General features: G+C 40.7%; 1 protein-coding gene across 1 annotated transcript in view; it reads left to right on the forward strand.

Annotated features, from left to right (window-relative positions):
* gabbr2 (gamma-aminobutyric acid (GABA) B receptor, 2) overlaps positions 1-22,269 on the forward strand; it is a 171,516-nt gene that overhangs the window by 73,210 nt on the left and 76,037 nt on the right. The window contains exons 3-7 of the mRNA XM_054763557.1: positions 3,747-3,917; positions 9,156-9,257; positions 13,441-13,506; positions 13,713-13,901; positions 15,355-15,597. Coding sequence (XP_054619532.1) covers positions 3,747-3,917; positions 9,156-9,257; positions 13,441-13,506; positions 13,713-13,901; positions 15,355-15,597 — 771 coding nt within the window. The remainder of the gene's footprint in view (positions 1-3,746; positions 3,918-9,155; positions 9,258-13,440; positions 13,507-13,712; positions 13,902-15,354; positions 15,598-22,269) is intronic.

Consider the following 22,269-nt stretch of genomic DNA (forward strand, 5'->3'; position numbering starts at 1 on the left):
GAGACGAGGTGGGGAGGGGCAGCGGTTTTAATTACCTCCGGCAAGCGAGGGCCGCGAGTCGTGCCGCCCTGCTAGTGCCTGGCGTGTACGTGCGCTGCCTGCGAGATGCCGTGATGCGCATCTCGGCCGGGCCGGCCCACTTTTGTATCACACAGGACTATTTTGGGCCTTTCCTCCGAGGGGGCTCGCAAGCATTAGATAAGGACTTGACTGTTTCTTAAATAAAACATCACGGCTCCTTCTCGTCGTGACTGACGCGTGTGACCTGTGACACGCGTCTTTATGGTGTAAAACAATGACCTTTTCTCCGTCAGGCAAACTAATAGGATCAATTCATCTTCTGTCAATACTTCATTAGAGACACTGACAAAGTTCAGGACCTTTTACCGCTTTTCTTACAGCAGCATTGCTTCTTTTTCATCCTATTAATGTTCACTCTCGCACTGCTTGTTCCGCATGCATAGGCGTGCAAAAGTATTGGGACGCATCGCTATCCCGCTGGCAGGAAGTGAAGGAAATGTGGTTGTTTTGCAGGCCTTTCTACCTTCTTGAAATATTGTCCCAGGTTGCTCTGGAATCATCCTCCCAGTTCTCTTTGTAACCCCTCTAGCTCTCATCCATCTTTCCATTTTCTATGCCGCTTACCCTCCCTCTAGCATTCATTAACATTCAGTCATCTGTATCCGAGTGGCTGGGACCAAACAGGCAGCCAATACTGGTAGGCGTGTCGCCTCTGATGTGCATTTTCACTTCCTTCGTGATGGCTTTCCTTTTCTTTGCTTGGGAGACGGAATGAAGTACAAAACGTGAACTAATAAGTGGCGTTGTTCTTCCTCAGTGTGGCTGCGCAGGCACACACTGTATCGTTCCGCTGAAGAAACCAGTTCTGGGGTGAATCTCGTGGTTGCGGACCAAAATGAGGTCTTTAATTAATTTATGGTAGCTTGTGTATACAGTAAATACCACCTGTACTGTTTAGTGATGGCTAAGCGGTGGGATTAAATCAACTCTGCTTCTTAATAACTTAAACCAGTTGTAATACTGTAGCACAGAAAACAAGGCAAAAGAAAAATACAGCAGATGATTCTATTTTTGACTCCTGGTTAGTTCGCCACGGTGGTTTTCAATTATTTTCGGTCATGCTCCCACAGCGGACAGAAACAGAGAACAGAAATGTTTTCACACCCTCCGATCTAAAATACTATTGATACCTGATATTTATGTCTTTATGTGTACAAACCGCTGTACAAGTTGACTGAGATACCTGACAAGGGGGTCCCTCCCCACTATTCCTGAAGCACTGATTTAAACCATTACCATTTACAAAAGTGGAAATGTCGATCCAGTTCTTGTAAAAGTTCTCACAGAATCCTATAATCACGTCTCTCCAAACGCATTTAGAGTGCGGTAAAAAAAAAAACACGGGGGTCCCAGAATTCCGAGACGACGGCTGTTAGTTTGGGGAAAAATAATTCCAAGCAAATGAAACGGGACGAGTCAAATGAAAATAATATCGCTGTTAGCTTTTGTTCTGCTACAAGATGGATGTTCCATTGTGTGCCAACTGCGAGTTTAATCTCGGTGCAGAAATTAATTACAGCTGTTTGTGGCTCCAGGGAACGTTGGTGACCTATCGCTGCAAGTATGCATGGGAGAGAGCGAGCGTTAGATGAGGGATGAAGGGAAAAGGCGGAAAGAGGAAGATTATTTGTTTTTTGGACTCCTTTTTGTGGAGGTGTACTTAAAATACACCAAACATGCAGCTGGCAAGTGGAGTACTTATGTTGGCTGCACAACCATCTTTCTTATAGTCCTAAAATGAGTCATGGTATTCTAACACGGTTAAAGGAGTCCATCCTGCCTTTTTTGCTGTGTGGACCAGTCAGGCCCCCTGCAAAGACGCAAAGCTGGAAAGGTCGACATCACTTCCACACGGATGTCTATTTAGGGTCACGCTTTGAAGGTGTGCTGTGTCCGTGGCATTTCAAGCCCTTGGAGAGAACACATGTGTGTTTACATGACTGTAAAAGAACTGGATGGTGCTTACGGACAATTAGTTCAGGGGTGTCAAAAGTGTGGCCCGCATTTCCGGCCCGCGGCACAGTCTAAAAATAGAATTTAAAAAGAAAGCTTTAAAAAACCCAGCAAAAAAGGAAACATCTGCAGTAATTTTACAAGAATGAAGTCAAAATAAAGAAAATGTTAAGAAAAAATCATAATTTTATGACAATAACTTCCTAATATTAACTCATTCAATACCAAAGATTTTTGTTTTTGTTTTGTTTGATTTTAGAATCCCGAACACCTGACCCCAAAAATGCATTTATACGTCTTTTACAGTTTTTTGCGCAAGAAGAAAAAAGATGATAAAACTCTCCACTAATGCATTAACACTTCAGAGCAATTTTAAGCCTTAAAAACGCCCACAAGGTGGCAGAAGTGCATTTGATATGAGCTTGGCAGGGATCATGCACACGCGTGCACTCGCGTGCACACACATGCGCATACGTAGTTCAGTATGTGAAAATGGTAAATGGTTCATGGTGTTATATTTGTAAATAAATTGTTATTTTGATGTAAAACAGCCCCTTTATGTGTTGCTTCTGTTTGTGCCATTATTATTGCGGCATAGTGCTTTAGATATTTGCTGTCACAAAATCAAAGTAAAAGTTTTGCTTGAAATGTATTCTTTCACAAAGAGCTGTTTTGTTCCCTTTTCTGACATTTTCCTGAAACGTACCTATGTTGTACTATTACTATATTACTAAGGAACGGAAAAAGGTAGAAACAAACTTTTTTTTCTGATGAAAGACAGGTGCCTAATCTTTCTTTTGGTAGGTTCCATGTTCATATAGTCAAAGAACACAATACTCTGTGCCTTGAAAGATGAGTCAAAATCATCTAAAACGGCCAGTAGTGAAGGGTAAGGTAGGTTAAGAGGAAAAATAACGTCATTTTGGTAACATAAAGTTAAAATATGAAAGGAAAACTACTTTATTTTTCAAAAAGTCATCATATCATGAGAAACAAACAAAAGAACCAATCAAGTTGTAATTTTTTTTTTAATTAGGTTGTTTTTTAATTAGTCAAAATATCATGAGAGTAAAGCCATAATCATGAGAAGACGTTTTACAAGAAGAAAGTTGAAACAGTTGGAAAAAAAAAACACAGCTGTAATTTTATGAAATAACTTGTATTCTAATGAGAACAAAAGTCGCAATTTTTACGAGAATAAACTTAAAATTAAACATTATGTGGAGAAATAATTTTTCCATTTTAGTAGCATAGAGTTGAAATAATAAAGAAAAAATACATAATTTAAAAAAAAAGTTGTCATATTATGAGAAACAAACAAAACAAAATGAAGATGGCATTTTTGGAAATTTAGGTTGAGGAAAAAAGTTATAGCGTTATGGAAATAAAGTCAAAATATTATGGCAACAAAGTCAAAATATTGCGAAAAGAAAATTTACAAAGATTATTAAAAAAGAAAGTTTCAATATTTGGAAAATAAGAAAAACAGCAAAGAGTGACATTGATATTAATAATAGTCTTTTTCACCTGTCTGACAAAGCTGAGGTACAGTTTTTAAAAATCTATAAAACTTGTTAGCATATTTACATGTGTTGGTTTACAGTACAAAATACTTCCATCCTTCCATTTTTTACTATGTGGCTCTCACTGGGAAAAGGTTTGGACCCTCCCCTGAATTAGTTGCTAAGGTCCTCTGTCTTTTGTCCTTCCAGCTGTCCTTCGCAGCGACCACGCCCGTCTTGGCGGACAAGAAAAAGTACCCCAACTTCTTCCGTACCGTCCCGTCGGACAACGCCGTCAACCCGGCCGTGGTCAAGTTTCTCAACTACTACAACTGGAGCCGCGTGGGGACGCTCACTCAGGACGTGCAGAGGTTCTCTGAGGTGCGTGTCCTCACTCTGTCTTCATTCATTCCCGAAAGCAGCACTTTGTCAAATAAACATGAAGCCTTCTTTGTGTGAAGACAGCCCACGGGACAGAAGCAGGCTTAATGTGTGGTGAATGATGCAACATGTTAGGAATGGAATATTTTCCACTGTTTTAGAGGATGTTGTGCTTATCTACCACTAAAAGTCATAAAACACTCACAAGACCTTTTTAACCTCATTCTGAGGGGTGTTAAACTGTCCAACTACTGTAGACAAGTTACAATGGAATCCATCACATCATTCAATTGACAGTTCCACATGTCCAAAAGGAGTAGGAAGAAGCAAAGCTTATTTCATCCCTGTCCCCTAATCCGTTCCACATCTATTGCAATGCATTTATTCACTTCCTGTGTTCCATATGTGATTTTTTAATACATAGAAGAGTGATTAAAATTAGAGACAATTATTAAAATCATATATAATAATCAGTGTAATAGTAAATACATAATAATGAATAGAGACAAACACAAGAAAATAAGTTCAAGACTCTTCTTCCTTGCATTTTGCAAACATCAACTTCTTATATCGTTTCTTGAATTGCTTTGTTTGAGTTCCTTGCTCAGTCCGTTCCATCATTTGATTCCACATACCGAAATGCTGTGGGTGTTTAGCGTTTAGTTTTTTAGTTTACTTTAGTTTTTCCCAAAGATCATATTTCTCCTCTCTTGTACAAAAGTATTGTATGACATTTTTAGGTAACAGGTTATTGTTAGGGGCTGCACAGTGGCCTAGTGGTTAGCATGTTGGCCACACAGTCAGGAGATCGGGAAGATCTGGGTTGTGTGTGGAGTTTGCATGTTCTCCCCGTACATGCGTGGGTTTTCCTCGGGTACTCCGGTTTCCTCCCACATTCCAAAAACATGCATGTTAGGTTAATTGTTGTAAATTGTAAATTGTCCATAGGTACGAATGTGAGTGTGAATGGTTGTTTGTCTATATGTGCCCTGCCATTGGCTGGCGACCAGTCCAGGGTGTACCCTGCCTCTCGCTCGAAGTCAGCTGGGATAGGCTCCAGCATACCGGCGACCCTAATGAGGAGAAGCGGCATAGAAGATGGATGGATGGAGGTTATCGTTAGCTTTATGCATTCATTTAGCTGTTTGAAAATTTAAACTAAAAAAGTTTACACTCTTGTCTAAACCTTTGTTGGCAGCTAATTGCTTTCTCCAGCGCTGGCATTACAATTGCTTGTGCCTACACTTGTTTGAATTCAATTATAAACTGTCCTTGACACTCCTAGACTCATTTCCCAGCTGTTAAGGAGAGCTTTCGCCCTGAAAAAGTGCCTATCCGAACAAACAATAAAACACAAACACAACATCTCATACTGTAGCTAACTCATGCTAAACACATCTGGCTAATTGCTATTGCTAACCCAGCTAACAAGCTTCACCTGTCTGTCGACTCTGGCCATCTTAAAGCTTGTTTGAGGGTTTGCAGGGGAGACAAACGTGAACGTAATATCTCACACAACATCATAGATTCCAAAACAGAGACAGGAGTGCCGCAAAGATGACTTTGAGGATGGTATTGTGAGGCCGGGAGGCCCTGCAATCTGCTGAGGTTGGAGGTGTATCTGTCTCTACGTGAGAGGGTGTAGAAGAAGTCTGGCGGAGCTCAAATCCTTTTATCGCGCCTCTCCTGAAAGCGGCAAAGGGGCTTAGGACGGAAGGCCCGATTCAGTCAACCTGCCACCAGATTGTCCTCTAATCCCCGTGTACAAATATGCAAGCATTGCTTCGTTATTTGCACAATCCTCTGACAAGTTCACAGAAGGACTTTTTTATTTCCACTTTTAGTGTCTTGAAATTGTAGGGCAGGATGAACGACTGATGAAAAGCAAAGAATGCACCCCAAATATACAAAGAAACAAATATACGCTGCTCCCTTAACAGATGCCGACCAAAGAGTAAGTGTAATTAGCTCGGTTTATAAACACTGTTGTCCAAAGAGTTATTTCCAATTCCATATGAACCCATTTGCTACCCAAAACAGCAGCACCGTACACATAAAAAGTGTGAACAAGTTGTTCTGCCTCAATTTTCTGTCATAATAGTTATTGTGATATTGTTTTAAAGTACATTTTCACTTGATTTTCTAGTACATTGTGTACATGCAGTCAAACCCTGTGGCTACCCAAAACAGCAGCACCATATATGTAAAAGTGTATAAAAATGTGTTTTTGCACAGTCCATAATATTTATCTTTATTTTGTTTTCAAGAACATTTTCACTTGACATATATTTTCTAGTACATTGTTTATACTCATATCTTCCAATTCCATATGAACCCTGTTGCTACCCAAAACAGCAGCACTGTACACGTGAAAAGTGTAAACAGGTTGTTTTGAACAGTCTGCAGCAGTTTCCTACCATAGTAGTTATTTAAAAAAAAAAAATGGAGTCAATTTTCACTTCACATATATTTTCTAGTACTTTGCGTATACTCATTTGAATCCTGTTACTACCCAAAACAGCAGCACATATCCTCTTGTACAATGTGTAACAAACGTCATCAAAACAAGGAAGAAATTGAAAATATTCTGTACATTTTTCCAAAACTGAACTGTTATTATTATTGATTTGACCTTAAATAAGATGAAACTACAGTTTCACATATGAATTCCATAAACATGTATGTGGCCTTCTTTGGCTTTGATCACAGACGGTAAAACTCACTTTCCTGATCAGGAATGCAAGTAAATAATTATCATTTGGCATGTTGATCTAGGAACAATAATGTGTTTTTTTAAATTAGAAAATCCATGTTATAAGAATAATAATGATATTTTTGTAAGAAAAATATAATTTGTGTCAAAGAGCTTCCACATTTTGTTGTGTAACATGGAAACATAACTTACTGCTTACTACTTCAACCCTGCCGCTATTCAAAACAGCAGCACCTACCAATGGCCAGTATGTAAAACCTGTAGTTTTGCAGCGTCTGTCTCAATTTTCCTCCATTATAATCTTTTTTTATTTGTTTTAAACTCCAATTTCATTTGAGCTATATTTTATAGTATATTATTTTTCGTAGTAGTATATTATTATTATTGCATCCCATATTGCCAACCATATCATTTTATGTGGTCCACGCAAGCCTGGTAATACATTATTTTTTCAAATATTTGTATATGTACTTTAATGTTATTATTATTATTACATTTATGTTTTACTTTTTAATATAGCTATATTCTATGTTTTACTGCATTTATAATATTTAATATTATGAAAAACTATTTTAAATATACATATTTAAATATATTTATATTTGTATGATTTATATTTATGTTTATTTGTTACATTTTGATGGTTTTTGGAAGATTTATTAATGAGTTATTAATATATTCATTTGTTTATTACAAAAATGTATTAATAAAAAATACATTAATTAATAATAATCATTAGAATGATGCAATACTCAAATGTGCGCTTGATGTCTTGCGAGTTTGTTGATAAAACAATGCAAAGTAAAAACTATAATAATCATGTTTCATAATATCATGAGGCGATTTCGATACCCCTGGTGTATACGCATTAAACTAACATTAATCTCTGTTGCTACCCAAAACAGCAGCACCTACTGTGACAGTGTAGCATATATAAAAAACATATGTTTCACACCGTCTGTTTGGATTTGTATTATGTTGCAAGTACATACTATATTCTCATATGTTGTAGTAATACTGGCTACCTTCAAGTAAAGACCAGCCCTCAAATAATCCCCCAAAACGCGCCCGCCTGTAGTGCAAGACTGTAGTGCAAGTTTGCACATTCTGTAACTTTTCTCCTGCTACTGTAGTACTGAATATTAATAATGAATATTCCTCTGACAGTGTTGTTGACAACTAGTGGCGCCACATTTCTATTTGTCATCCTCTTTCTCTGTCACTCTCCCACTGATCTGCTGTGCTGTGAGCCGCCATGCCAGCTCGCCGTTACGCAACGCTTGTTAAAGATGCAGCCGGCGACATGCGCAGCACGCGTGTGCACGCACGCGTTCACGCACGCGTTCACGCACGCGTTCACGCACGTTCCCCGAGAGACCAAAAACCTGGAAGATAAAGCCAGCTACCGTCGTTTCTATTTATAGCGGGCCTGAGCGCACGTCTCTTTTGTTGATGGACGCCGCTAATGTGCTTTAATTGCAATGACCAAGTAAGCTAGCTTCAGTAAGCTAGCACACAATACACACACACACACACACACACACACACATCATATTTTGCAATCAACTTTATTGCCAGACAACACAAGCATCGCTCAGACCTGGATTAGAAAAGTGTCCTCTGGCTCTTTAATTACACTGAGAACCACGACACACCTTTGTCTATTATTATTTTACTGTCATTAATAATCATCATTTTGTAAAAATAATATTTTATTCAAAAGCACCGACAAGAACAGTTGATAAAAACAGTTAAAAAAATAAAATATCAAAAGCCAGTGGGACAAAAATAATAATAAATAATAGCCGCTTGTATTATTATAATACATTTAGTCAAATTTGTGTATAAATCATTTTCTATAACAGCTGCAATGTGAAACTTTTCATTGTTTAATTGTTTTGTGTAAAAATATAATAATAATAAAATATAAATAATATTCTTGGAAAAATAAATAATATAAAAATAAAATGTAGAAATTGATATACAATAAAAAACAAATAACAGTTAAAGTTATTTTAAAAAACAACTTTTATAGGGATGGGACACTAACAAAAATATAAAAAAAAAAATTAATGTAGAATTCTATATGACTTTATTAGATTTTTGTATTTATTTATTTTATTTTTTTACATTTTTGATTATTATTTGTTATTATTATTGTTTGTCATTATTGTTCTTATCGATTGGTCGGGAGAAACCATCTGTTGATGCATAGAACCTGGATTTTTAATGAATTAGAATTAGTATGATAAATTTAAAATGTAATTAAGTTTATAAAAAAATACACTTTAATACTGATATATTTTATCATAATTGGCAGAATTTTTAAAATTTTGGACAAATCAAATTTTGCTTATTTTTGTTCATGTTATGGCACACATGATGTTAATAATATAATAATAATCAATTTAGTCACCTCCGCGCTAACATTGTTTTTATATATGTTTGCATCAACGACGGACACCCCACGCTATGCTATGCGAAGCTAGCAGCTGGGATTTACCTCCTTCGTCTTCTTGTCTCAGGTGAGGAATGACCTGACTAACGAGCTGGAGAAAGCCGACATCCAGATCGCCGACACGGAAAGTTTCTCCAACGACCCGTGCGTCAACGTCAAGAAGCTGAAGGTGAGCCCGCTATTGATGCGTTATCGTGTGACGGTACCTTAAAGTGACGGAGCCCCCCCCCCGGTGGGGACCCCCTCTATCTGCTCAGCATGTTGAATAAATGAAGACCACCGGTTAACGCTGTCCGAAATAAATCCCCCGGGATGAATAATTCATGGAAATTGTCCTCCAATTTGACTGTGCTGTGGACAGCAGCTCTCCATGATAGTCGCTAATGAGTCATGAGTCAGCCAGGGGAGGGGAGGGAGGGTGCGCAGTGACCTCAAGTGCTCCCCGTCGTTAGTAATGGATGCACTAATGGTTTACATATTTGTCATTACTCTATAGTCCCATATTATATCCCCATTGTTTTTATTGTAGCTGCAGCACCCAGATCCAGATTATTAGATCATTTTTTTCTATGGAGGGTATGCGCTGCTGTCCTTGCCTGCAACCGCATTGTGTGTACACACATTGTTACACCCAGGCTTTTTGGTCTTTGGCCATAGTCAGAGTCATCTGGGTTAAGTGTCTTTCCTGCAGGGAAGAGCGTACACATGCATGCATACTGTATAACGGTAGCCGCTAGCATGCACGCATATAACTATAGCCGCTAGCATGCGTGCATGCATAAGACACTGAGACCTACTTACATGCACACATTGTGATGCAACAGATTATTGGTCAAACGGATCATAGGACCCCGGTGATTGATTCATTTAATGTTGGGGTGGCTCCCCTTCCCACGGTGCCACCGTGTCACGAATGCTGTCGTGGTCTAAAGCTGGGTTACCCATGTGAACTTGGCCCAAAACCAGAGAGCGACTGACAGTTTTGCAGCAGATTGTTAAAAAGCATTCTTGTTATGTAGAGGATTGTTGATGAGTGTTTTTTTGCACAAGGTTCTTAAAAACAGAGAGCGCTCCTGTCATATAGAGCACTGGTTCTCAAATTGGGGGTGCGGGGACCCCTGGGTGTACTTGAAGGCGCAGTACAGTGGGTGTTTGAGATTATATACTGTACTACTTTCTATATACTGTATATACAGGGTTGGCCAAAAGTAGGGTTACATATAACACTTAGACATTTTACATTGAATATTTAATCTGTCAAGTGCTGTCCACCTTCAACCTGGCAACAGTCTTCATATCCGTCCAAAACACTCTGACACAGTGCGACACAAATTCCAGTCTCCATCTATTTCAGTGAATGCATCTGAAATGTAATCTTTCAATTCATTCACTGTGTGGGGATTTCTCTCATATACCTTGTTCTGAGCTCCACCCCAAAAAAAGAAATCCATTGGTGTCCATGTGGTGGCCATTCAATGCTGCCCCCCCTTCCAAACCACTGCTGCGGAAAGGCTCGATGAAGAAACTCTCGTACTGTCCGCACATAATGTGGAGGCGCTCCATCTTGCTGGAAGTACAGTTGGTCAAAGTTAGCTTTGGTTCTGAGTAGTGGTAGTACCACGTCACGAAGCGTTTCCAAATAATTGTCTCCAGTAACAGTTCCCTCAAAGAACAGGGGTCCGATAACACCTTCGCTGGACGACCCTACTTTTGGCCCACCCTGTAAACATATCTGTCCACAATTGTTGGGCAATTTGCATTATTGATTATTAGTTTTATTATTTAACAATAACCGTGCTCTTGGTCAATCCAACATATTAATAAACCTCAAACTTGAATATTTAAGGAAGTGAAAGTGAGGTTTTGGCTTTTGTTGAGAATATCTCTGTGTGCACAATTATTAGGCAATTATTAGCAACTATTAGTGCTCAGAATTATTAGGGAACACCAAAAAATACACTACTTAATTTTTTTCTTAAGTCACAATGATAAACATACAACACAAACTTTACAAATAAATATTTCTGACATTACCAAAAATGGGCCGCACGGTGGTTGAGTGGTTAGCATGTTGGCCACACAGTCAGGAAATCGGAAAGACCTGGATTCGATTCTCCCTTGGGCATTTCTGTGTGGAGTTTGCATGTTCTCCCCGTGCGTGTGTGGGTTTTCTCCGGGTTCTCCGGTTTCCTCCCACATTCCAAAAACATGCATGTTAGCTTCATTAGAGACTCTAAATTGTCCATAGGTATGAATGTGAGTGTGAATGGTTGTTTGTCTATATGTGCCCTGCCATTGGCTGGCCACCAGCCTGTCGCCCGAAGTCAGCTGGGATAGGCTCCAGCATGCCCCCGCGAGCCTAAAGAGGAGAAGCGGTATAGAAAATGGATGGATAGATGGATGTTATTGGGCATGGCACTCATTTTCTTGGCTCATTTCAGGCACTTTTAAGATGATATTGGATCCAGTGGGGCACAATTCTAAGTTTCTTTTCATTAAATATTCTATAAATCTCAAGGTTGCGTACAGGGTAAATCTGCATTTTGTCTGAAACGCCTCTTCCCCCAACCACGCCTACTCAGGTGCAATCATTTATGATCACATTCCACCTTTTGGTGAGGAATAAAAGGATAGCAAAAGGAATAAAAGGCAGGTTGGTGGCTAACGACACGTGTTTCCTCATCAATTAACACATTTTTAAATGAATATTATTATTATTATTACTATTATGAACACTGTCACAGTCCCCTCACACTTGTCCTGGTGGGAGTGTCACCTTTTGTCGTGCAGCACATTCATCAAAGCTTTGTCACATTTATTGGATGGCGTCTGATTACATACTTGTGTGTCGCGCGCGCGTGTGTGTTAATACAAAAGTTGTTGTGCAGCCTTGCGGCAGCATCGTTTGAATTATTTACTAAGTCAGCAGCCGTAAAGATTTATTCCGTCCAGCTTGGTGGGCCAAAACAGAAACATTCCTGCACAAAAATGTTAAAAAGATATGGAGACCTACTGCGAAACTGCAAGTCAAATATCCTTTATGTGACACTAACACTGGTGTTTTTAAGGGCCTACTGCTCAAATGCAAGTCAAAGATCCTCTATATGGCAAGAGCACTGTGCTGTTTTTGAAGACCTGCTGCAAAAAACATAAGTCAAAGGTCTCCTATTTGACAGGAACACTGCTGTTGTAAAAAAAAAAAAATGGAGTTAAAGATTCTCTATTTGACAGAGTGCTCAGAGGGCTCTGCTCTTTTTAAGGAATTGCTGCAAAAATTCTCGTCAGAGATCCTCTGTATGACAGGGAGACCTTGCTGTTTTTGAAGACCTGCTGCAAAAGTGCAAGTCAAAGATCTTCTATTTGGCAGGAACACTGCTGTTTTAAAAGACCAAAGGTAAAACAAATAATTTAAAAAAAACATAAAAAGATCTTCTACAAATCATTTTCACAAAACATAAAAAGATCCTCTATTTGACAGCATGCTCTGTTCTTTTTAAGGACTTACTGCACAAACGCTTGTCAAAGATCCTCTTTATGACAGTAAGACTGCGCTGCTTGTGAAGACCCGCTGCAAAAAGTCAAAGTCCTTCTATTATGACAGCAGTGCTCTGCTGTTTTTAAGGACCAACTGCAAAAATACTCATCAAAGATCCTCTTTGTGACAGGAATGTGCTGTTGTTTTTCGGAATCTGCTGCAAAATGCAAAATGCTGCTCAAAGATCTCCTATTTTGAGAAGAGTTCTCTGTTGTTTTTAAGGACTTACTGCAAAAAGATCCTCTATACAACGGGAACACCACCCTTTTTTTGAAGACCAACTGCCAAAAAAACAAGTCAAAAATCCCCTGGATGACAGGACCGCTCTACTGTTTTTAAGGACTTACTCAAAAACTTTTGTCAAATAGCCTGTATGACGGGAACAGTTTGCTGTTTTTAAAAACCTCCTGAAAAAACACTCGGCAAAGATCTTTCTTTATATGACAGGAGTTGTCTTTGGATTTTCGGAAGCTGCTGCAAAAATGCTAGTCAAAGATCCTCCTTCATATGACAGGGAACGCTCTGCTGTTTTTGAAGACAAAAACATGAGTTAAAGATCAAAAGCAAAGTTAAAGATCTTCTATTAGGAGCGCTCTGCTGTTTTTAAGGACCAACTGCAAAAGTGCATGTCAAAAGATCCTCCTACTATTTGACAGCGCTGTGCTGTTTTTAAGGACTTTTAGATCCTACAAGTTTAGAAGTGAACTCATGGGTGGTGTGATGTCATTCCTGGATCCAGTTGACTGACCTGCTCTAGACGTTCCAAATAATATTCCATCTTTATGATGCTCATCTTAATCGCTGGCTTTTTTTCCAGGACAATGACGTGCGAATCATCATTGGCCAGTTTGATGAGAACCTGGCCTCCAAAGTCTTTTGCTGTGTAAGTCCTCTCTGCATTCCTGCATGGGAAAGTCAAGTATTTACATGAAAGTATGTATCAATTACTTTTAGCCATGTTGCTCCAAGCTGATTTGACATTTGAAGCACTTTGACGCTCACTGCTGGCCCAAAGGCTTCATGTTGGGGCGTGTCCGTGTTGCTTTTCCTTCCAAATCTGCGACTTGAATTGTGCTTTGTTCTTCTTAGGCGTACAACCTGAACATGTTTGGCAGCAAATACCAGTGGATCATTCCTGGCTGGTACCAGGGCAACTGGTGGGAGCAGGCCAACAGCACCAACTGCACCACCAAGAAGCTGCTCGCCGCCATGGAGGGCTACATCAGCGTGGACTTTGAGCCCCTCAGCGCCCGCCAGATCAAGGGCATCTCCGGCAGGGTGAGTGGCATGTCCAAACTTGGTGAAACGCAACGTTTTTTCGTCATTTTCATGACACGAGACTATTCAATTGCTATACAGTAAGTTCCGAGACCACCCGCGAATAGCAAATAACCGCCAACTGATGCGCGAAAAAAATTATATTTCATAAAGATTTTTATGGAAAAAAGACCTATTTTGTGGGGGGAGAAAAAAGCCCTTTAAAAAAAACCTTACAAATTAAAAATAAATAAATAACAACGGTAAATAAAAATTTTAAAATAAACTCCCGATCAAAATCTTAAAACCAGTTGAAAAATTGCTAGAATTAGCATTTTGCACATTTGGATCTTAATGAGGTTTTAAGTAGAGCTACAATATGCAAAAACAAGAAGGGGGAGTGACACAAAAAGCATTTTCAAAAAGTAATTAATTGAAAACAACAATGAAACTGAAATAGGCTGTTTATCAGCTGATCAAAAGTTTAAGACCACACGCTATAAAAGCCAAAATCTGCTCAAAATGTTTATTTTCTGTCAGGCATTCACACTGTCATGTTATGAAAAATACAAATAAATAAAGTAAAGTAAGAATAATTCAAAAGAATAAGTCAACAAATCTTAAAATATATATGTTTACATTTTGACTAATAATCCACAAATTTGCAAAGTTTAAAAAATAAAAAATGATAAAATTGAAAAATAAAATTAAAATAGAAAATATTGAAATACAAATACTTCTAAATAAAAAATATTCGTATTTGTATTTGTGTTTATCATACTTCACAAAATTGTGGGGTTGTGAATGCTGAAACGCAAATATAAGAGGATCTGTATAACACATATTCAGAAAACTAAGGACCAGAAAACTGGACTTTTCCATCGATCTGTACATTTTCTATACCGCTTGTCCTCACTAGGGTTGTGGCAATACTGAAGCCTACCCCAGCAAGCAAGCTACACCCTGGACTGGTCGGGAACTGGACTTTTCTATACAATAACTATAATAATGTCAATACCAGCAATAAATGAAAACATAAGCGATATGTTTACACTAGTCAAAGGTCCTCTATATGACAGAAATATTCTACTGTTTTTAGGAATCTGCTGCCCTGCTGCTCCCAAACCCTAAAGCAGCAAAGACGCAGTAAATAACAAACGCAGTCAAGCATCATTTTGATATATTGCGCTCCAACTTTCACTCTTGTTGGTATTTACGCTGTAGATAATTATGGCTGCAAGACTGCAAAGAGCACGGCGAGTTGAACCGTGAAATATTTTGGGTGTTTTTTCTGTCTAAGCTAACATTTTCTTTCCTTTTGTCACTCACTTTGTGTGATGTATTTTTACCTCAAACAGTCTCAGTGTTTATTTATACACAAACTTGATCCCCAAAGGCAGAAAAAACATCTACACTGCCATGACTAACCAAAAGTAAAGTAAAGTAAAAGTAGCGTCATGGCCTCCTGTTCCAGACGCCAAAGGAGTACGAGAGGGAGTACAGCCGGGAGCTTCGGCAGAAAGGAGTGGAGCCCAGCAAATTCCACGGCTTCGCCTACGACGGCATCTGGGTCATCGCCAAGACCCTGACTCGGGTCATGGACCTGCTGCGTGTCAAGCAGCGGCAAAACATCTACCACAATTTCACGGTGGACGACCATGAGGTGGGCAAGATGGTGCTGGACGTCATGAACGAGACCAATTTCTTCGGCGTCACGGTGAGTCCAGACCGAGTGCTGGAATGGTTCCACAAAGATCAAGTGTTACTGTTGCAAAAACACAATACACCACAACACATGGAAAGTCGGACAAAATCCCTTCCAGAACATTATGCTGCATATAGAATCCAGGAGAAATAATCCGTTCCAGGGTCAAACAGTGGTCATCGTAAAACCTGCATTAACTAAAAAAGTAAGTTAACCCTTTAATATTAACCCTTTAAGCGCCAAAGTTGCAAAATTGCAAGGAGCAACATTGACAAATAAGATGCCTCATGTAGTTACTATTTCACACCAGGTGATGGCGGACATCTGTAATCGGAGCAACGTTTGTGGGCTTGTTTCTATGCAAAGTTTAGGAGTTTAGGAGTGGGGGGGGTAGCCGGAATATATAAAACTACAGAAATAGCAGCAGTCTCGGTAGAATCCACAGGAGATAATACACTACAAATAGCAAAGGAGGCAGCAGTGGTGTTCAAGATCCCGCTGTAAATGATGATGATGATGGCTGGGTTTGCTTGAGAGATGAGGAAGAGGACATTTTGATGAGCCTGTTGGGTATTGTGGGGACAGGGATCTGACCATTTCTGGGCCTGGTGATGTCATAATATACAAATTAGATTAGTAAACGTACTCCCATCACAAACTTTACTGATACTGATGATTTTTCTCATTTACAGTATGCCTTTACCGCAAACCATTTTCAAGCTATAACCTTTTGAAATAGTAATATCTCACTTTGGAGACTCTTGTGCCGCTTTTTTAGATGGCGATCAGGTCCATTTCCTGTTCTATGGTTGCCATCATCAAAGATGTGTGGAGCATGAATAACTTGGTGAAACTCCATAACTCCATTAAAATGTATGAATGGATTATTTACATTATGTTTGTGTGTGAATGGACTGACAGATTGTTAAATAATGGGCATTTGTAAATGGACAGACAGATGTTATGCGCTGTTTGCATTGTTTACATCATGTTTGCATGCAAATGGATAGACGGGTTGTTAAATGATATGCTTTTTGTGGATGGACAGGCAGTGGTTGGCACTGTGTGCGCTGTCCACATCATCTTTGTGTGTGAATCGATAGACGGATTGTTAAATTATATGCATTTGTGAATGGACAGAGAGATTGTACACTCTGTGTGTATTGTTAACCTCATTTTAAAATTGTGTGCATTTGTGAATGGATGTATATGGTGTACGTCATGTTTGCGTGCAAATGGATAGACAGATTGTTAAATTTTATAGTTCACACGCTTTTTGCGTGCAAACCGATAAACCGGTGTTAGAGTATATGCATTTGTGAATGGATTGACAGTGGCTGACACTATGTGTGTTCTTTACGTCACATTCGTGCGCGAATAGATAGACACATTGTTAAATTATGTGCTTTTGTGAATGGACAGACAGTTATTTATACACTAGTGTCTATTGTTTATGTCATGTTGGCGTGCGAATGGATAGACGGATTGTTATGGGCATGGATGAATTTTGCACGAGTGGACAAACAGATGTTAGTATTATGCGGAGTTGCAGCCATTCTTGTTCCTGCGTGACAATAAAGCATAATGAGATAAGATGCTGGAAGTGCTGGGTCGAGGGGGAGTAGAAAAAAATAATAAAGTGCACCCTGGCTTCAAAGATTTTAAGGGCAATTATCGCCGTTCTTTTAAAAGACGGCGTGAAATGAGATTAAATAAGCGTTCCGTGCATGTGAGCGTTCCACCCACACACGGAAGACACAGGAAGGCACCCCCCCCCATAAGCACCACTGTGCTGCATGCATCTTTTATGCTGCTGTTACACAACTCTCGTGCTTTTTCTTGAGCCTTCCAATGTGAATATAGCACGTTAGCGCTGTTTGCAGCCAAAGTTGGTGTGACAGCACACAAATCCCCATGGGAGAGCCCCCTTTTGCGGATCTTTGGCCATGTTAGCGATAAAGGAGGTCTCTGCGGTATCGATCGGGTTTGCCATGGAGGCCGCAGAGAGACAGCCCCCTCCCCACCGTGCCAGAACCACAGGACTCACTGCCGGGTGTGGGGATGGGTGGGGATTAGTTGTGACACGCGTGTCTTTTTGTGGTCGGTGGTCATTATACCGCTACCACAGCCTAAGGCGCAACACCAGATATTTCTCTTTTTATGTGTGTGTGCGTGTGTGTGCGTGTGCGTCACAGTCGCCCACCTCTAACCCAAAAAAGCCCAGAGGATGTCACACTTGCAGATCACTGGTCGACATTTGACTCCATCTCTGCAGTTGCTGGCAGTTTTCTCACCTCCGCAGGCATCAAACACACACACACACGCACACAGTGATTGCTTCCTATTTTTTTGTCATTGGCACACACACACACACACACACACACACACATGTGCAGGTCACTCTGCAAACCTGCAATGACTAGTCGCCAATGAGCGTTGGAATGTTTTTCAAAAGGAGGTTAATTAAATTCCATTTGCTTCTAATTAGGAAAGTGTGAGTCAGCGCTCCTGTTTGATGCCGACACAGCCAGTCTACACAATGAAGGGACGGGGGGGCACAAATGGAGGTGTGCTGCTCTTGTAGATGATATGAAGGGGGTGGTGGTCGGGGGGGTGGGGGGGTTGAGCTTGATTGCTGAGTCATGGAATCAACTTCCCCCATGTTTTACACAACACAGTGGGTACCTGCATTTGGAGTTTAATGAGCACTTACATCACTGAATGTGCTTACGTGAATGGACACACATGATGACTGCATGTGAAAGGACTGACTCCCGTTTACTGTATATTGTGCGGATAGACTCATATTTAAGGTGCATGTTACCTTTTATGTGTATGTGATTGGACAGAGAGAGATGTTTGCATTATGTGAATTGAGTGACAGACATTTACATTTTGTGTTTGCTGTACATAAAAGGACCGACTGCAGTTTACACCATCTGTATTTTGTGAATGGACAGACTGATGTTTGTAGTATGTGAATGACCATACAGATGTCAACATTATGTGTGTGTAAATGGACCAACACATGCTTACATTATGTCAGTACTAGATGTGAAAGAACAATGCGGTGTTTACATTGTGTGTATTCAAATGGACAGACAGGCATTGAAATTACATGTGCTTGTGAACTCACCAACAAAGGTTTACATAATGTGTGTGTGTGTGTGAATGAACAGACATCAGTGTGCATGTCTATGCGAATGGACAGACAGACATTTCTATTATATGTGTGTGTGAGTGGACAGAGAGAGATGTTTGCATTATTGAATGGACTGGCGCATGTTGATGTGTACTGTATGTACATGTATGTACGTGTATGCGAATGGACAGACAAACATTTGCATTATATGAATGGACAGACAGATGTTGACATTAGGTGTATGTGAATGAGCAGGGACCTTTATGTAAGGTGCACGTAAATATGTGAATGGACCAACAAACATCCAAACAATGTGTGAAACAATTGTGAATGATTACCCGACCATCCCATTTACTTTGTGTGTGTGTGTGTGTGTGCGTGTGTGTGAGCGTGCATCTGTGTGTGTGAATGGACAGACTGCAGTTTACATGTCCAAGCGAATGGACAAACAGGCATTTCCTTTATATGTGTATGTTCTGTAGGTGGACAGACGTTTGCATTATGTGAATGTACTGGCACATGTTGACATGATGTGTACGCAAATGAACACGCACACCCATGCATATCATGACTGGACAGACAGATTTGCACTTTAAGTGTGCGCGCGTGTGTGCATATATAGATTATGTGTATGCGAATGGACAGACAAACCTTTGCATAATATGACTGGACAGACAGACGTGCATGTTAAGTGTGTATGTGTGTGAATATGTGAATGAACAGGGGAATTTACGTTGAATGAACCAACAAACGTTTGCACTATGTGTGTTTGCGTGTGTGTGTGTGTGTGTGTGAATGGACAGACTATAGTTTATGCAAATGGTCAGACAGATATTGCCTTTATATGGGTAAATGTGTGTGGACAGAGAGTTGTTGGTATTATGTGACTGGACTGGCACAGGTTGACATGATGTGTGCTGTATATGAATGGACTGACACAGGTTGACCTGATGTGTGCTGTATATGAATGGACTGGCACAAGTTGACCTGATGTGTGCTGTATATGAATGGACTGACACAGGTTGACCTGATGTGTGCTGTATATGAATGGACTGACAGATGTTGTCTTTGGTATATTGTTTACGCTGCATGTCAATATACTGATGTTAGTATGTGAATGGACAGACAGATCTTTGTGTTAGCGTGTACAAAACACACACAGGCTTAGGCTTACCCTCCACCTCCACAATCCCCCCCCACCCCCCCCCCCCCCCCCCCACACACACACACACACAAAAGCTTTTAATCAGCCAATGCTAAAGTGTGATCACACTCATGACTTCTATCATATCCTTTTTTTTAGGCGCTTTCTGGTAAACGATGTCATTTGGGGTCTGTCAGCAATGGCGTGACTGTATGGGTAGAGGAAGAGGAGGATGGAGGCAGACGAAGGAGGAGAGATAGAGATACAGAGGCCAAATTGATTGGACTACATGTGACGATAATTCCGCAAAGCTGAATTGCTTTTGTCTTCTTTGTCCGCGTGGCGGCTTAAAACCGCTTATCTTGTTCCCTTTGGAGCTTCAGTCAAAGACTTTTGATGGCTGACCACTGAATTCTCCCCTTGTCTTTTGCCAAATGTTAGCTTTTAACGCAAAAGGAACGGCCTTTTTCACCATTAATGGTACACAGTTGTGGATTTGTGATCATAACATTTGTATATTTAGGCCGTTTATTAGGAGATTGCTAAAGCGTGAGTTGCACAGAAGCTAGTCAGAGGCAAACTTCAATGTGCTTGAGGAGGAGTTCTTTATAGGCGGTGAATCAGCTTGATATTTACACCCTTACTCACGCATCACGAACCACCTCGCTCACGGTGCAACCGAACCAAGTAACACATGAGAAACACACAATGTTATTGTACCGCACGGACGATGAAGGTATCGAAAATAGACCCTTTTATGTGCAAAACAATACTATTTTACTGCCGGCAATGTGAACCAGGCTCCTGCTCCAGTTGTACCAGGGCCGAATAGCACGGTGAACGTTGGCCTCTGCAAGGCTGCCCTTTGTCACCCATTCTGTTTTCATAGACAGAATTTCTAGGCGTTGATGGGGCCCAGTTTGGGGGCCTTAGGATCTCGTCCCTGCTGTTCACAGACGATGTGGTCCTGGTGGCCTCTTCAGGCTGTGACCTTCAGCGTTTACTGTGGCGGTTTGCAGTTGAGTGTGAAGTTTCTGGGATGAGACTCAGCACCTCCAAATCTGAGGCTGTGGTTCTTAGTGGATGGCACCCTGCGGGTTGGGAGTGAGGTCCTGCCCCAGGTGGAGTAGTTCAAGTGTCTCAGGGTCTTGTTCACGAGTGAGGGAAGGCTTGAGCGTGTGGTCGAAAGGCAGCTCAGCGCAGCGTCGCTGATCTGCTGTACCGGATCGCTGTACTGCATCGTCGTGGTGAAGCGAGACCTGGGCTGGAAGGCAAAGCTCTCAATTTACCGGTCGATCTGTGTTCCCACCCTCACCTATGGTCACGAGCTTTGGGTCGTGACTGAAAGAATGAGATTGCAGACACAAGCGGCTGAAATGATTCCTTTGTAGGGTGGTTGGATCACCCTAAGAGATAAGGCGAGGAGCTCGGTCATCTGGGAGGGGCTCAGAGTTGAGCAGCCATTTAAGGTGGCTTGGGCTTGGTGAGGTGTTCCAGGCATGCCCAGCCGGCAGAAGGCCCCGGGGCAGATTTAGGACACACTGGAGGGATTATGTCTCACAGCTGGCCTGGGAATGCCTTGGTGTCCCCCGGTGGAACGGGAAGAGGTGGCTGGGACCAGGAAGCCTGGACTTCCCAACTGAGACTGCTGCCCCCACGACTCGGATACGTGGAAGAAAACGGATGGATGGATGGATGGATGGATGGATGGATGGTTGGATAGATGGATGGATGGATGGTTGGATGGATGGATGGATGGATGGTTGGATGGATGGATGGTTGGATGGATGGATGGATGGATGGATGGATGGATGGATGGATGGATGGATGGATGGATGGATGGTTGGATGGATGGATGGATGGATGGATGGTTGGATGGATGGATGGATGGTTGGATGGATGGATGGATGGATGGATGGTTGGATGGATGGATGGGTGGATGGATGGTTGGATGGATGGTTGGAAGGATGGATGGATGGATGGATGGATGGATGGACAGTACTATTTTATTCAAATGTATAACCCGCAAGGTATGCTGGGAAGTTACCCAGCATTTGGGAATCTACTATAGATATGATATCAATATATCAGGGTCACATTTGTCTGCATTTAATGAAATTGAAAAGTTAAAATGTTGCGTAACCCTTTGTATCCCCAGGTAGTTTTTACATACTTTAGTGTTTACCTTAAGCCTGTAAGTCACCTTAAAAACTATCTTGCCTCAGTTTTGTTTTTTCAGAACCAGCTCATGTGTGACTGTACAGTTATTTTTTTTCCCGTTTTGATAATAGTGTATGAACACATTGGCCCTAAAAAAATCAGCCTAAAAAGTGTAAAAATGTCTAACATTTGTGGCGAACTCCTCCTATAAGGTAGAATTCCATCCATCCATCCATCC

The sequence above is a fragment of the Dunckerocampus dactyliophorus genome, chromosome 20, assembly GCF_027744805.1.
Source record: "Dunckerocampus dactyliophorus isolate RoL2022-P2 chromosome 20, RoL_Ddac_1.1, whole genome shotgun sequence".
In the NCBI taxonomy this organism is placed as follows: Eukaryota; Metazoa; Chordata; class Actinopteri; order Syngnathiformes; family Syngnathidae; genus Dunckerocampus; species Dunckerocampus dactyliophorus.